This window comes from Brassica napus, chromosome A1 (assembly GCF_020379485.1).
Source record: "Brassica napus cultivar Da-Ae chromosome A1, Da-Ae, whole genome shotgun sequence".
NCBI classification, from domain to species: domain Eukaryota; kingdom Viridiplantae; phylum Streptophyta; class Magnoliopsida; order Brassicales; family Brassicaceae; genus Brassica; species Brassica napus.
In genome coordinates, this window is record NC_063434.1 from 24,178,787 (window position 1) to 24,193,745 (window position 14,959).

The 14,959-nt window shown below is 31.5% G+C and overlaps 2 protein-coding genes and 1 long non-coding RNA gene across 3 annotated transcripts; all 3 read left to right on the top strand.

The window, feature by feature from the left end:
* Nucleotides 1-1,992: 1,992 nt before the first annotated feature.
* BNAANNG29180D lies at nucleotides 1,993-3,024 on the top strand. The gene is made up of 2 exons (XM_013819618.3): nucleotides 1,993-2,237; nucleotides 2,561-3,024. Exons 1-2 carry the CDS (start codon nucleotides 2,194-2,196, stop codon nucleotides 2,847-2,849), a joined length of 333 nt encoding a protein of 110 aa, XP_013675072.1. The 5' UTR covers nucleotides 1,993-2,193; the 3' UTR covers nucleotides 2,850-3,024.
* Nucleotides 3,025-5,382: 2,358 nt separating this feature from the next.
* LOC125577131 lies at nucleotides 5,383-10,516 on the top strand. The gene is made up of 3 exons (XR_007315445.1): nucleotides 5,383-8,845; nucleotides 9,030-9,768; nucleotides 9,852-10,516. It is a non-coding gene; the product is annotated as an uncharacterized LOC125577131 (long non-coding RNA).
* Nucleotides 10,517-12,180: 1,664 nt separating this feature from the next.
* On the top strand, nucleotides 12,181-14,316 carry BNAA01G36870D. The gene is made up of 2 exons (XM_013806192.3): nucleotides 12,181-13,515; nucleotides 13,861-14,316. The coding sequence occupies exons 1-2, from the start codon at nucleotides 13,472-13,474 to the stop codon at nucleotides 14,147-14,149; spliced, it is 333 nt and encodes a 110-aa protein (XP_013661646.1). The 5' UTR covers nucleotides 12,181-13,471; the 3' UTR covers nucleotides 14,150-14,316.
* Nucleotides 14,317-14,959: the final 643 nt, after the last annotated feature.

The window sequence follows — 14,959 nt, forward strand, 5'->3', positions numbered from 1 at the left end:
TTGATTAAAGACCTGCAAAAGAGATAGATTAGTAAGAAATACATAAGACAAAACTGAAAAATTCATATAAAGTTTGGTGTTTTCAAGTCAAAGAGATTAGAGAGAGGTTGGAGAGTTTTAGAATGATGAACATTACATTTTTGTTGCAGCCATTTGAGAGGAGGAGAGAGAATGTGTAAATTTTTCTTTATATAGGGATACAAAAAATCCAATTCGGTTAAATATTTTTGACTCAGACGACTTTCTGGACGATTTACATTTCAGTCGTCTGGTGAAGAAATTAAAACAGACGACTTACATGTAAGTCGTCCAGAAGAGTTTAATATTTTTAGCGGGAAATTAAATATTTTTAGTGGAAAACTAAAATAGAAGACTTTTCAGACGACTTACAAGTAAGTCGTCTGGTTTAAATTATTTAAGCGGGAAAATAATTTTTAAAAAAAAATTTAGGCGGGAATATTTGGACGACTTACATGTAAGTCGTCTGTTTTAATTTCTTCACCAGACGACTTAAATGTAAGTCGTCCGAGTAAAATGATCCGGTTAAGTTAAAACGTACATTGGTAAAATTAAAGGTTCGGTACGATGTGGACGACTGAAATATACGTCGTCCGGATAAATTATTCAACAAATGACTGAAATATAAGTCGTCCACACCTAAACATAATCCCTAAACTTAATTATCTAATTAAACTCTTCATAAAACCAAATCAAACTTGAAAAGTGTTTTACTATACACAGAAATAAACACATATAGGTGAAAACTAATTTTTGAAAAAAACATTTTAGTTTTCCAAAATCTAACCCTAACAATACATACAATACTACAACATATGTTTGCCAAACTCCTAAACCAAAGTATTTCATGATTCACTACTTCCATTCATCTATCTTCAAAACAAATCAATTTTATCATATCTTAATTTATATCACTTAAAACTGTTTATAATTACTTGATTTTTATTTTTTACGCATCAAAATATTGTTTTACAAGATTTATAAATTATTTTTAAAATAAACTGGTACCAGGCGACTTACACTTCAGTCGTCGAGACGACTTCCAACATCTCAGACGACTCAGACGATTTACTGGGGCTATATTCGTAAAAATGGCTTCTGTTTTTTTGTTTGGTCACAATGGGCTGAGCTGTAATTTCATTAGGTTTTTAGGTTAGTTTTGCATTTGATTCAAGTTTGGGTATAGGTTTGGGATTAAAATCAAGTTGTGGGTTAGTTTTGGCAAAAACTCCTAAAATCATTACATCTACAACTACAAGTATTTATACACGCGTGGACGTGATGTCGAAATATATACTTCTTGCAATTATCACCATCCGATGTCATAATCGGATTAAATTCGGAACTTCTTACAACCAATGGCTCTCATAAATCGATATTAATTTATTTTAATTTTTAATAAACAACAACAAACCTTTTGTACTTTGATATTCTTCAACACATTTTACGTCAAATTCTCTAGCTTTTTTCTTCAACTCCATATTTCATTAACCCTCAAAATAGTCTATGACGAACAGATCAAACTATTCGTAAAAGTTAATATATATTTTTCTTAACAATACGATCATATTTTAAACATATCGAACGTGATACACGATTCAAACGGTTAACATATTATTTTACATACACCCACAATCTGCAACTAAATAATACCTTTTGCATATTCTGGAATCTGAAACCCGAATCTCCTAATTCATTGTACCACTCGGTCGATGGGAGCACGTCAAATTCTTTCAAAGTAACAAGTAACAAACTGAGATAGTATTATCCTCACGTTAAATTCTCATATAGTAACAACTAACAAACTGATAAATTATTAAAGAAAACATATAATATCCCCACGTTAAATTCTTCAACGACTAACAAACTGAGAAATTGTTAAAAAACATATATTGTCCTCTTCTTTTCCCTCCCCACTCTCCAGATTCTCTACCACTAAGTACAGTTTCTCGCGTGTGGGTATATATAGAGAAGAGGCCAAAGAAATTTAAGAACACAAGCTCAAGTTATATAGATTGATAGAAATATATACTCTTACTAACATCAACGTATATCTTAGTACGCTATTTCAAAGTTAAAAAAAGTACGCTATTTCATATAACATAATAAAGTTATAAAAAGACCAATTTGTGTCTTTCTTCTGAGTTCGTGGGCGTACTTACATACACAGTACTGATGGGAAGACGTGGGATCGCCAAAGTACCGATGCTGCTGTTAAGGTCAACGCCACAACTTTTCTCATCATTCTTCTTTAATTTCACTAATCAAATGATATTATCAACAACAACAAAACAAACTTTTTAGAAAAAAACTTTGTGAAAGTAAAAAAACAAAACAAAAATTCGACAAAACCTTATTCAAAAGAAATTCATACACGAAATTTTTATCAAACATTATATCTTAACGTCTTTGTATAAACAAGCTAGGGTGGTGTTGAAAGATAATCTAGAAGTAATGTGCAAGTCGAATATAAAAAACTTGGACGTCTTATGTGAATTAAGAAAAAAGAGTAAATAATATTTATATGATAATGATGATATAGGAGTTGGAAGCAAGTTCAAGGACGAGCAAGGATAAGCAGCAAAGCTGCAAAACTAAATCCTATGGTTGTCCACTACTCTGAAGATATTTCTGATCATAGGGTAGAGATTAATTGTGGCGGCGAAGAGGAGTGGGTTCCACACCCACGTACCGGAATATTCTTTCCGCCAGGACAAGAGTTGGTGATGGATGGTGTCCCTGAGGGTGCTGCTTCTTTTGACATGATGTTTTGGCTTAGGAACGTCGATGGTGTGGACAAACCTGATCCTGGCCATCATTTTCCTAACTGAAACAAAAAAAAAGTGTAACTATTGACTCAGTGATGTGATAATCATAATGGGACTATAATATGTAACGATAGCAAAATAATCCCGTGTGTACGCACGTTTGATTATGATAATTTCGTTTTATGTATGATGGTTCAATAGCAATATGCTTTCTTAATTGAAATCTTCGTTGTGATTATCATCTCGTATGTGCTAGTTAGTTTATGCATCAACGATGCAGAGCTTTCTCTGATATATTTTTTGCCGTATATTCTCAGCTGAGGTTAAGAAATTCTGTACACAAATTATAACAATGTGTCTTAATAATGCTTCTTAGTTCTTCTTTAGACTTGGATTTAAAACAAGCAAAAACCTTTTGTCGTTATGTTTTTCTTATAAAAATACGTGAAGCAATAATCAATTTACGTACCAGTGTGAATTTATTACTTGGTATTTTTTGGGTGTGCTAACTTTATAGATAACCTCTCATAGTGGTTGGAGCTTCGAGCGCAGATGGGTCGATGATACTTTGGTTTCGAACAATTAGAGATATTTTTTTCTCATTAAGTTCTTTTGTTCTTTCTAAGATTCAAATACATCTAAAATAAAGATGCACCTGATGTAACACAGTCTTTTGTTTGAATATAATTTCACATTCATACAAAAAAAAATTTAAAATTGAACAATCCGAATAAAATCGAAAGAGATCATGCAGACGTAGTACAATTGGTTTGTTGCCAATTGTTTTATATGATTTTTGTGCTGATGCAAAAAGAAAAATTGAAAATGAAGAATTTTGCAGATGCTTTAGAAACTTAACAATAAATGGAAGATTTTTCGTCAATAGATTGAGCTTAAATTTAAACACAAGATAGAACTTAAATTGTCTTTCCAATTCCACCAGTTTGAAATTAATCCATCAGTTAGATACAAAATTATGTGCATATTTTATTGAAGACTAGTATGTCTGCAATTAGTTCAATCTAGCTAGTAATTTGTATATCTGTACATGTGATCTTTGGTCTTCATGATCTTGCATTACCACTGCACATTTTATTTTACTGTGCACTTGCATTTAGTCAATCATAATAAAATTTGAGTGATCAAACTTAAACCTAATGTATATTTAATTTCTTTTGTTATTAGAAACGTACGTAAAGAAGTACGGAAAGTTTATATAGTTTTATTTTAAGTTTTAATTTTAGGAAAGATTTCACCAAGGCTAAGAAGATTACCCAACCTAGCACTTTTCCTGATTGAACCTTCGGTGAGCCTTACACCAAAAAGCACAACCCCACGATTTGGACATGTCCGTGAGTTGTGACCATTGTGATTGCAGTGAGAGCATCGCTGAGTCATGGCCGGAACCCGAGTTTCTTCTGACCAATAGGATCTGGTCGGAGATGAAGAAAGAAAGACAAATGATATCAGTTTATATATATATATATATTTTTTTTTTTTTTTTTTTGGTCAAATGATATCAGTTTATATATATGGTCTGATTTATTACAAGGACTAGATTTATCTGGCTGGACTTATTTTAAGAATCTTTTAATATTTTCTTTGATGTTATTATTAAGTGTTCATATGTATACTCGGAAAATATTTGGACTTTGGTGTATCATTCCTAGGTGGATTTTTCCTTTTCTTTTCCATATTTCCATATTGACTTTGTAGTCAATGCAGTGTGTAGTCAATGCAGTGTGTCCGTATTTGTGGAATTTTTGGGGGAAAGGACTTATAAATTACTTGATCTTATAAGTCCAATTTAGCTGTTACTATTAAATGGTTATCGAGAATTCGGCCAAAAAAAGCACTAACTTTGCAGGAATTGCCAAAAGAAACATGAACTTTTGAGCTGACAAAAAAAACACAAAACTTTCATTGATTTTAAAATTAATTAACAATGTTTTCGTTGACTTGTCAATTTAGCACGCCGTCAGCAAATTTAACAGAAAAATTTGACGTCTTTTATTATTGGCGTTAAGTAAAATAAAAAGAAGTAGACCATGGGATTCAAACTCGGGTTGGTTGGGAGAAATTGCAAAGTATTTTACCACTAGGCTAGTGCACTTTCAATGGAGTTATTAACATATTTAATTTTATTTGGTACTGACTGAATATAAAAAATTATCTATTAACTTTAAAAGATCTTTAAAATTCCAAAAAATTGAAAAAATAAAAAAAATTCTAAAATTAATTTTGAAATTAAAATTAAAATTAAATTTTTATTTTTTCTTTAAAAAAATCAAAAATCTTCCAAAATTGCTAAAATTTGAAATTAATTATACGCAGATAAAAAGATACTCAAATATTAAAATTAAATTAAAATGCTTAAAATAAATATTGTACCCATTATGAGTGCGATTTTAATTTTTAGCTGAAAATTGTTTAATTTTTTTTGGAATTGGAATTTTAATTTGTGGGTATTTTTTGTAATATGTGGGTATTTTTTAAATTTTTTGGAATTAAAAAAAATAAAAATTTTGGAAGATTTTTGATTTTTTAAAGAACAAATAAAATTTTATTTTTAATTTTAAAAATTTTATTTTTAATTTTAATTTTAAAATTAATTTTATAAAGTTTTTAGAGAATTGTTTTATATTCAATCAGTACCAAATAAAATTAAATGTGTTAGTAACTCCATTGAAAGTGCCACTAGCCCAGTGCTAAAATACCTTGCCATTAGTCCTAATCAACCCCGAATTCAAATCCAGGGGTGTACTTTTTTTTTATTTTCAAATCATGTGAAATAACGTCGTTTCATCTCATTTGAAAACGACGTCGTTTCGCTTAACGCCAACATTTAACACCGTCTTAACTGTGAGTTCACGGTGAATTCTCAATGATTATCTCATTTTTATCTTAAAATTTTCAAGGATACAGCCATACAGATTGTCTTCATTTCTAAAATCTACTTCAAAATATATAGTTTAATTACCTGTCTTTCCCTTTGTACCATGATGAGACCTTATAACTTAATTAATTTACAAATTAATGCCACAACGAATCAAGTGTAACTTATGTTTTTCTTCTATATATTCATGTACATCGGTTCATAATAATAAGCCAGTTTCAAGATTTAATAACTTTATAAAGTTATCCACGTGTCGTATGCCAGATTATTATGAATCTCTTGTATAAGATGACTAAGATTTTGTTTCTAGTTACGTTAAAAATGATTCGTGATTAGTTGATAGGGTTTTCATATATATTCCCATGTGTGGTTTAAGATCGTGAGCTATGCATATCGTTACGTCTTACATGGTTTCCATTCCACATTATTGTTATACTATACCATTTATTTTACATTTATTTTGTCATATAGATCCTAACATTTTTATCTTTTTCTTTTGTTTCTCAGGTTACAAATTAAAGATTTAGGCTGCCAAGTAAATTGTTCGAAACTGGATTTGGACCATCTGGTGAATATATTCTCATTTATATGTAATGATGCAATGTGTATATAAGCCTAATAGATCGTGTGTACGTAAAATGGAAAGACCATTCATGTGAAATGAATTATATAATATTTACTATTTGTTGTATTCTATTTTATTTGCAGAATATAAAATATAAATATGATTGTACAGTGCATAAGTATAAATTATGTTTTGTTGTTGTATCGTTGCTATCAAAACTAAGAATTTAAATCTCAATTTTATCATTTTGTTAACCAGATCCACATAAGTGTAAACTTCACATAAATTTCGTTAACCACAGCTACATTTGGGCCATAATCTTACAGTACTTCGGCCATATGGAATAGAACATTCAGTACATATATATGTGGTCAATAGTATATATTATTTCAGATTTTAATCTTATTCAAAATATTATAACTATATTTTATAGTTTACATTTGGGTTTGAGTTTAGTGATTGGAATTTAGGGTTTAGTATTTAGGAGTTGGGATAATGTTTAATATTTAGGAGTTGTGAATGAAGTCATAATCCTATACTATTTCATCCATGTGGAATAGAGCATTTGATGCGTATGTATATGGTCAATAGTATATACTATTTCATATTTTAATTTTATTCAAAATATTATAACTATATATTATAGTTTACATTTTGGTTTAGTGATTGGAGTTTAGGGTTTAGTATATAGGATTTGTGGTAATGTTTAATATTTAGGAGTTGTGTATGGAGTTATAATCCTATACTACTTCGACCATGTGGAATAAAACATTCAGTGCATGTGTATGTGGTCAATAAACATGTGACATGGATGATTCTTTCTTTTTCGTGTAAAATAGTTTCTAGATACATTTAACTATATATTTATTGGTGACATGGATATATAGACCATATTTTTACCGGGTAATGACAAAGAAAAAAGGTATAACCGGATAAATTAGAATGTAAATGTAAGTTTTTTTATTATGTCAAAATCATTGTTATTTACCTGATTTATCTTCAAAATATGGTTGGTACACAAATAAGCCCTTTCATTAACCCTAAAAGTAGTCTAAGAAAAAGAAAAAAAAGAAAAAAGAAACAAGTCTAAGACGAACAGATCAAACTATTCACAAATGTTGCTATCTATAACTATAAAGGAGAGTTTTCTCTCACCTCCTGCAGCCACGTCATTTAGGAGATATGGGCTTTTTTTCGCCACGTGGCAACTCAATCACTTCAGATTCAGCCGTACCTTTTCCTCTTCGCCTCGGTTCTACGAGGTAACGTCGAGTTGAATCAATGAAACCCATTACCTCTTCTTAAATGACTCTTTTCTCCGATCAATTTCACAAGTGAGTTTCATAGTTCTTCTGTCTGCTAACGTTTTTTCAAGAGTTCTCCAGAAAAGATCCAAAAATGAATGGTTAATTTCCAGATTCTATTTTCAGAATTGAAGGAAGGTCATTGCAGAGAAAAGGGGTAAGTTCATAGGTGTTGACATGGTTCTGATTGACGGGAAGATTATCTGATTCTCTTTAATCTCTTATAAGTTACTTTAATCCATGATTTTATTTCAATCCTTCACCATCTAGATTCAAACACCTGCTCAAACAAGGATCCTTTTATGAGCTAACTGTTTTTGATGTCACCAGGAGCATCCAAAACTTCAGATTCGCTGATGCCCCTGTTTCAATCAGATTCGTAGAGCAAACAAGTTTCGTCGATATCTCAGCTAGCAATAACCCTAGCCCAACAAAGAGCTTCAGGTTTTGTAAATTTCGACCAGCTATTGTCACTGGCTAACACAAACACTGAATTGCCAGTTAGACACTTCATTACCTGACCTATAATTAATTTCATCCTCTAAAATCTGCCATTAATCCTTATGTTTCTCTGCAGATATCATTGGGGGAGGTGCGGGGCATAAGGACTACTTAGACCGAGATACCAATCCACTTGACGCCTCATGTCTGAAGCCTGAACTCATTACTTGCTTCACATAGATCCCCTTAGCGGTTTGGTTGTTGTCGTCTGACCTTACGTCGTTTACATGACATCTAGATTACATCTTCAGGTTTAGTTAACATGCTTCCCTGAAGTACTAATTAAGTCTGTGTGTGGTTAGGGAAAATGTTCATTCTCTGTGTTGTTGACTGCTTCCTGCTATTCTGAGATATCTAATTTTAGGAACTGTGGATCCAATTTAATATATACAACTTTATTTGTCTTTGGTACAGAACAGAGGAAGAAGTTTGGAATAGGAAAACATTCTCTCTTAACCCTTAGTTTCTCTGTATCAAACTTTTTAAAAAAAAATATATTATGTGATGAATGTCATGATAAAAGTCTATAACTTTGTGTAGTGGTATTAATTTTTATTCATTTTGCTCTGTATCTTTTGATATTTTCATATGTGGAAAGGTGGAGGCTATGGGTTGCAAAATGTCATTTAATTGTTAATGTCCGACTGTCTGAATGCTCAACTTTGCAGGGACGGACCCGCATGCATAAGTGTATTTGGCAACCTCGCAGAGCTCATCGATGAGGAATTAGTAATGTCAGGTGTGGAACCAAAGGTTGTTGTAGCCACCAATATCAACCCTAAATTAGTTGGAGGTAACCATTTCTAACACTCATCTGTTATTTTAGGCCAACTTTTTTCTAAATGCTACTCCAGGAATACATTTCTTTTTTGACCATGAGAGTATTTCCAGCCAAAGTTATCTCACAAAGTAAGGAGTTATAACCTTTGTTACTCTGCAAATAACTTACATTTCTTCATGTTATAAATCGTATACAGAGTTGGTCACCACAAGGTTGGTCTCGGTAGGAAGGTTCATCCTCAACGTCTACAAAATATGGTGGTGTTAAGAAGATCGGAACGTTAACACTGTCTGAGCTAAATGCTTATATCACATCTCCCCACAGGTGACCACTTTCACGTAACCCATCTGTTAGTGCGTTTCTTGACCGACAATTTCTTTCACTTTCGTTGGTGCCTTATCCAAAGGTTTGAAACCAACTTCTCTGCTCTTCCACTGATAAAATACTGAATATATTAAAAATATTAATTGGATCGAACTGTTCTCTTTTGTTTTGAGTGCAGTGTCCCTGAGATAAAAGAGCAAACAACGAAAGAAAGCTTTCTGTTACATGGTATCTCACCAGAATCAATCTTTTTTGGACCGTGAGTATCTTCAACCACAGAATGTAATGTCTTCTTTTTTTTAATTTTAACACAGAAATAGTAATCAGCTCGATATAGCTTTACATCAAAAAAATTCAGGACATAGATCAAAATGTTGTCTCAGTTCAGACGCATGCATTTGGTTTCTTTAATCAGGTATTGCAATGAGGAAAGTAAGATGAACGTTGTGTATGAGTATATGAAAAAAGGAATGCTTAAAGACCATCTGTATGACTCGGATAATCCTAGGTTGAGCTGGAGACAGAAGCTTGAGATATGCGCTAAAGGGCTTCACTATCTCCATACAGGTTCCGCTAGAGCCATTATACACTGCGTGTGAAGTCTGCTTCAGGTAAACATTTAGGACCAACTCTTCTTCTATAGAACCTGTTGAAGGAGCTTTACTCTTTACACAATGTTATAATCTCTCTACAGGCCATTGAAGCTCTCGACCCGAACTACGAACTGGTAGTTTACTAGAACCACAAGAAGCAAACTCAATCGGAATAGAAAGACAACTTCATATCATCAAACTGATCCGTGGTTTGAGCAAATTTGATGTAACAAAAGCTCCGAGAGCAACTCCAAGACAACAAGAGTGACTACCTTTTGGATAGATAGAGAACATTTCTTTCTTTCATTTTTTTTTGTTGCATTCATCCAGAGTCTTTTGTTCTTTTTATTCTCAGCAAAATTTTCAGTAACCAAATAACCTACCTTAGCGTTATAAACGTATAACTAGGAACAATAAATGTTTGATTCTTTTGCTAATGCCATCTGATAATAATACAAAAGAAATTCAATCCTTTGTATTGCTCAACATGTAAACTAAAGAATTTAACCAAATTTGAGTGTTTTCAAAAACTGAGATACAAGTTTATTTTGTAACGACTTCCTTGGTCGGGGTGGGTTGGGGACCATATTATCTCATTTCTCCTGCTCTTGGCTGGGAGGTCGGGATAATGCTTCTTTCTTGGCAAAGCAGTTGATGGAGCTTTGTTAGCTTAAATCCTGGGCCCTTTCAAGGAAAATTTCATGGGAACGTTCTTAAGTGTGACAATCGTTGCTTTCTTGTGCTCTGTTAAGCTTCACATGATGTCCAAGTCTTTCTAATGACGACACTTTGTTTAGGTACGTTTTGGGTGCTGTACTGGAGACTTTTTTCAAAGCATTTGATGGGAAATGATCTTTTGGTAACGACTGAAAACACAAGACACAAGATTTGTTGATGGTCTCGAACCAGACACATGTTAGTAAGACGGTGAAATGAAGTTTTGGTTATCTTGAATATTAAATGTATTTTAAGTGTCTGGTTCAGAAATAACACACAAGATTTGTTAATGGTCTCCAACCAGACACATGTTATTTCTCAATACTACATTCAATAGAAAGTTTTACTAACAAAAAACTACAATAAGCAAGTGTTATTTTTACAAGTAATTTTTTCGAGCACGAATTTCATACTAAATAAATTCAAAACTAATACATCACAATAATTATTCTTCTATACTATACTTAAGAATTCATTTAGATTTGGGAATTTTTCCAATGCAATTAAATGATATGTTCGTTTTCATATATTACAAATGTTTATGTCTGCTTCTAATAATTATTCACAACTCGCATACAAAAACATAACAATAAGTGATATACATAATACAAATGCAAATGATCAATAAATATAGCTAAGCTTTAAGGATATATAGATGACTGATGTACGCGAAGGTACCGTTTTTGACAGCAATGGCAACAACATCAGACGAACAAAAATACTTGAAATAGAATTTTACAACTTAGTGTTAATTTACGATAAAAGAAATTAGATTAAAAAAAATATTATGTTATACAACAAATAATAATACATATACAACAAATAATACATATTAGTAAAATGTATAAATTATTCTATCATTGTGTTTGATTATTACGTCCAAATCATCAAAGGACATAATCTTTAATGAAATATGTTTTAAATGGATCCAAAAAGTGTAATATCTAAAAGATCCAAATCATTAAAGATATTTTTTTCTAATATATGTGAATAACTCCAAAACTTAAATGATAACTTTTTAAGTAAATAAAAACATGACTCTAAACTAATAGAATAGATAGATGTCACTATGCATAATATTCTTAAATTACGAAAGATATATTGTTTTTGCCATATACGTGAAATTTCATAAAAAAAGTGTTTGTGAAACTTTACAAAATTTTAAACAAACTAAGATTTACCTTGGCAAAAAGAAAAAGAACTAAAAACAAGGTACATGTTATAGAAAATAGAGATTTTGAGACTGCGTCTCTCAACTCTCCCAGCCCTACTAAATATTAGGACTAGATCTTAGTTATAAAAAGTATGATTAACCTCTAATTAAATTGTTCCAACCAGTTTCCAACTTCTCTTAACTTAACACAACACCAACTTAATTAACGCTACGATCGTCTCCACGCTACATTTAAGTTATTTTGGTTAAAATACGTTTTGGTTCATCTTACCTTATCCGAAGTAAATGATTTGATATGATGTGGTGTGAAACACAAGTAAACTTCAGTTAAAACTGTAATATTTTATTAATTTTTAAAACTATTAATCTGTAAAAAAATATTTCCAAATAGCCTGAGCAAAATTTCCAACAAATAATTTTGTTATAATACAAAGTTTAACAAATGCTAAAATGATTACAAAAGATAATTAATAAAATCCTATAACTAAATAAAATTTCATTATAAATTGAAAATCTAATATAAAGTGAAACAAACATATATTACGAAACATCATTTGTTCTCAAATAGATATATTAATTATCTATGAAATTATTGAAATTGTTTATATAGTACTTTAAAATAAAATAAAAAAAAATTTATTACATAATATTTTCAATTTACTTAGGTTGGAGATGAAATAATTAATATCGTGAGAAATTAATTAGAGTAAAATATTAAAATTTAAAACTCTTAGAAAAATGTATCAGTTTTTTAGATCTTCTTCAACTATATAAAAGTGAAATAAAAGTCAAAAGAGGCAATATAAATCATTACATTTTCCTTATTTTTGTTTTATTTAATAATTCTATGTTTACTAAAATCCATTAGTGGTCTTTCAACTTGAACCAACAAATTTTAATAAAATTTACAATATAATCTTAAATTTAATATATGTATATATTTTAAAAAGCTATATAAAGTTAAAGCATATTGAAATATTAAATAATTTTTATTGTAAACTCACTCGCCCGAAGGGCGGGCCAACACCTAGTATATATATATATTAAACATTACGATAATATTTTATAACAAAAAACAATACGATCATATTTAAAACATATTGAACGTGATACACGATTCAAACGGCAACATATTGAAACTTACATATATTATATGTATATACATACACCCATAATTTGCAACTATTCTGGAATCTGAACCAGAATCTCCTAATTCATTGTACCACTCGGTAGATGGGAGTCTATCTGCATGTTAAATTATCCTAAAGAGCAACAACTAACAAACTAAAAAGGTATTAAAGAAGAGATATTTTCCTCACGTTAAATTCTTTTAAAGTAACAAGTAACAACTAAGAAATTATTAAAGAAAACATATATTAGCCTCACGTTAAACTCTTTTAATATAAAACTAACAAGTAACAAAACCTCTGTTTTTGTATTCTACCTGATCTTTGCTCTGTTTCAACCTCGTAACCTTGCTCCACCGTACCGGGGTGTATGGTTTCTGATTCCCTTCGGGGTTGGTATTTTAATGCAAAAAAAAAATACTGAGAAATTATTAAAGAACATATATTTTCCTCTCTTTTCAGTGTTTTCACCCCACTCTCCAGATTCTCCACCATTAAAGTTTATCGCGTGTATATATATAAGAGGACAAAGAGCTTTCATACACAAGCTCAAGTTATATAGATTGATAGAAATATATACTCTTACTAATACCAACTTATATCTTTGGTAAATACACTATTTCACATAACATAATAATGTTATAAAAAGAACAATTTGTGTCTTTGTTCTGAGTTCGTTGGCTTGCTTACATACAAAGTACTGATGGGAATAACTGGGATCGCCAAAGTACCAATGCTGCTGTTAAGGTCTACGCCACAACTTTTCTCCGCATTCTTCTTTTATTTTCACTAATCAAGTGATATTATCAACAACAAAACATGTAACCGAGAGTGGAAAGACTAAAATATTTTGGTATATTAACAAAAACTCTGGTTTAAGTAAAATAAGAAAAACACTAGCCTTACTAAAAAAATTCTTACAAGAATCTTGGACCAAACATTATTTATTAACTGTCGTTGTATAACGAGCTAGGGTGGTGTAACTGGTGTTAAAAGAAACTCTAGAAGTAACAAGTCGAATATAGAAAACTTGGAGGCCTTTTGTTAACTAAGAAAGAGTGTAAATATACTTTTATGATACTGATGATATAGGAGTTGGAGGCAAGTTCAAGGACTTGCAGGGATAAGCAGCAAAGCTGCAAAACAAAAGCCTATGTTCATCGACTACTCTGAGGATATTTCCGATCATAGTGTAGAGATCAACTGTGGTGGCGAAGTGGAGTGGGTCCCACACCCACGTACCGGAATTTTCTTTCCGCCGGGACAAGAGTCGGTGATGGATGGTGTCCCTGACGATGCTGCTTCTTTTGACATGACGTTTTGGCTTAGGGACGTCGACGGTGTGGACAAACCTGATCCTGACCATCATTTTCCTAAATGAAACAAAAAAAAAGTATAACAATAACTGAGTGACTTAATAACCATATAAAGACTATATATGTAGCTATAGCAAAATAATCCCGAGGAATAGTGTGTAACACACGTTTGATTATGACAATCTTCATATAATGTATGCTGGTTCAATAGCAATACTTAAATTAATTAATATATCCGTTGTGATCATCATTTTAAGTGCTAATTTATGCAACAACTAATTTTTGCAGAAGTTCCATAGATGTTCTCTGATATTTCGTATATTCTCTCACCTGAGGTTGAGAGATTCTTTACACAAATTATAACAAGGTGTCTTAACAAGGTGTATTAACAAGGCTTCTTATTTGCTTTTAAAAAAAGGCTACTTATTTCTTCTTTAGTTTAGGATTTAAAACAAGCAAAAAAATTTGTCGTTATACTTTTCTTACAAAAAATACGTGAAGCAGTAATCAATTTACTAGGGTGTGCTCACTTTATACGGGAGAGAAGAAGGAAAGAGGAAGGAGCATATACACAAATCCTTCCTCCTTCTTCTCTTGCGACCCTAAACTGATTTGAGTTCCGTTCCGGCAGCGCGCGTCCAGCGTCAGAGGCTTTTTTTCTTTGTTTTTACATGCGTTGCCAGACATCGGAGGCTTTCCTTCATTGTTTTTCGGTTATGTTATTTGCTTTTCTTCCGGTCTATTATCTTTTTGTCGAAATGTTTTCAGATATGGGTTAGAGTTTAGCTTCGGAGATAGCCTCGCTCAAGAGAGGTTTCATCACCAGTGGGTTCTCGCCTCTCTCTGGATCTGCGAAGAGGCTGTGGACTTTGTAG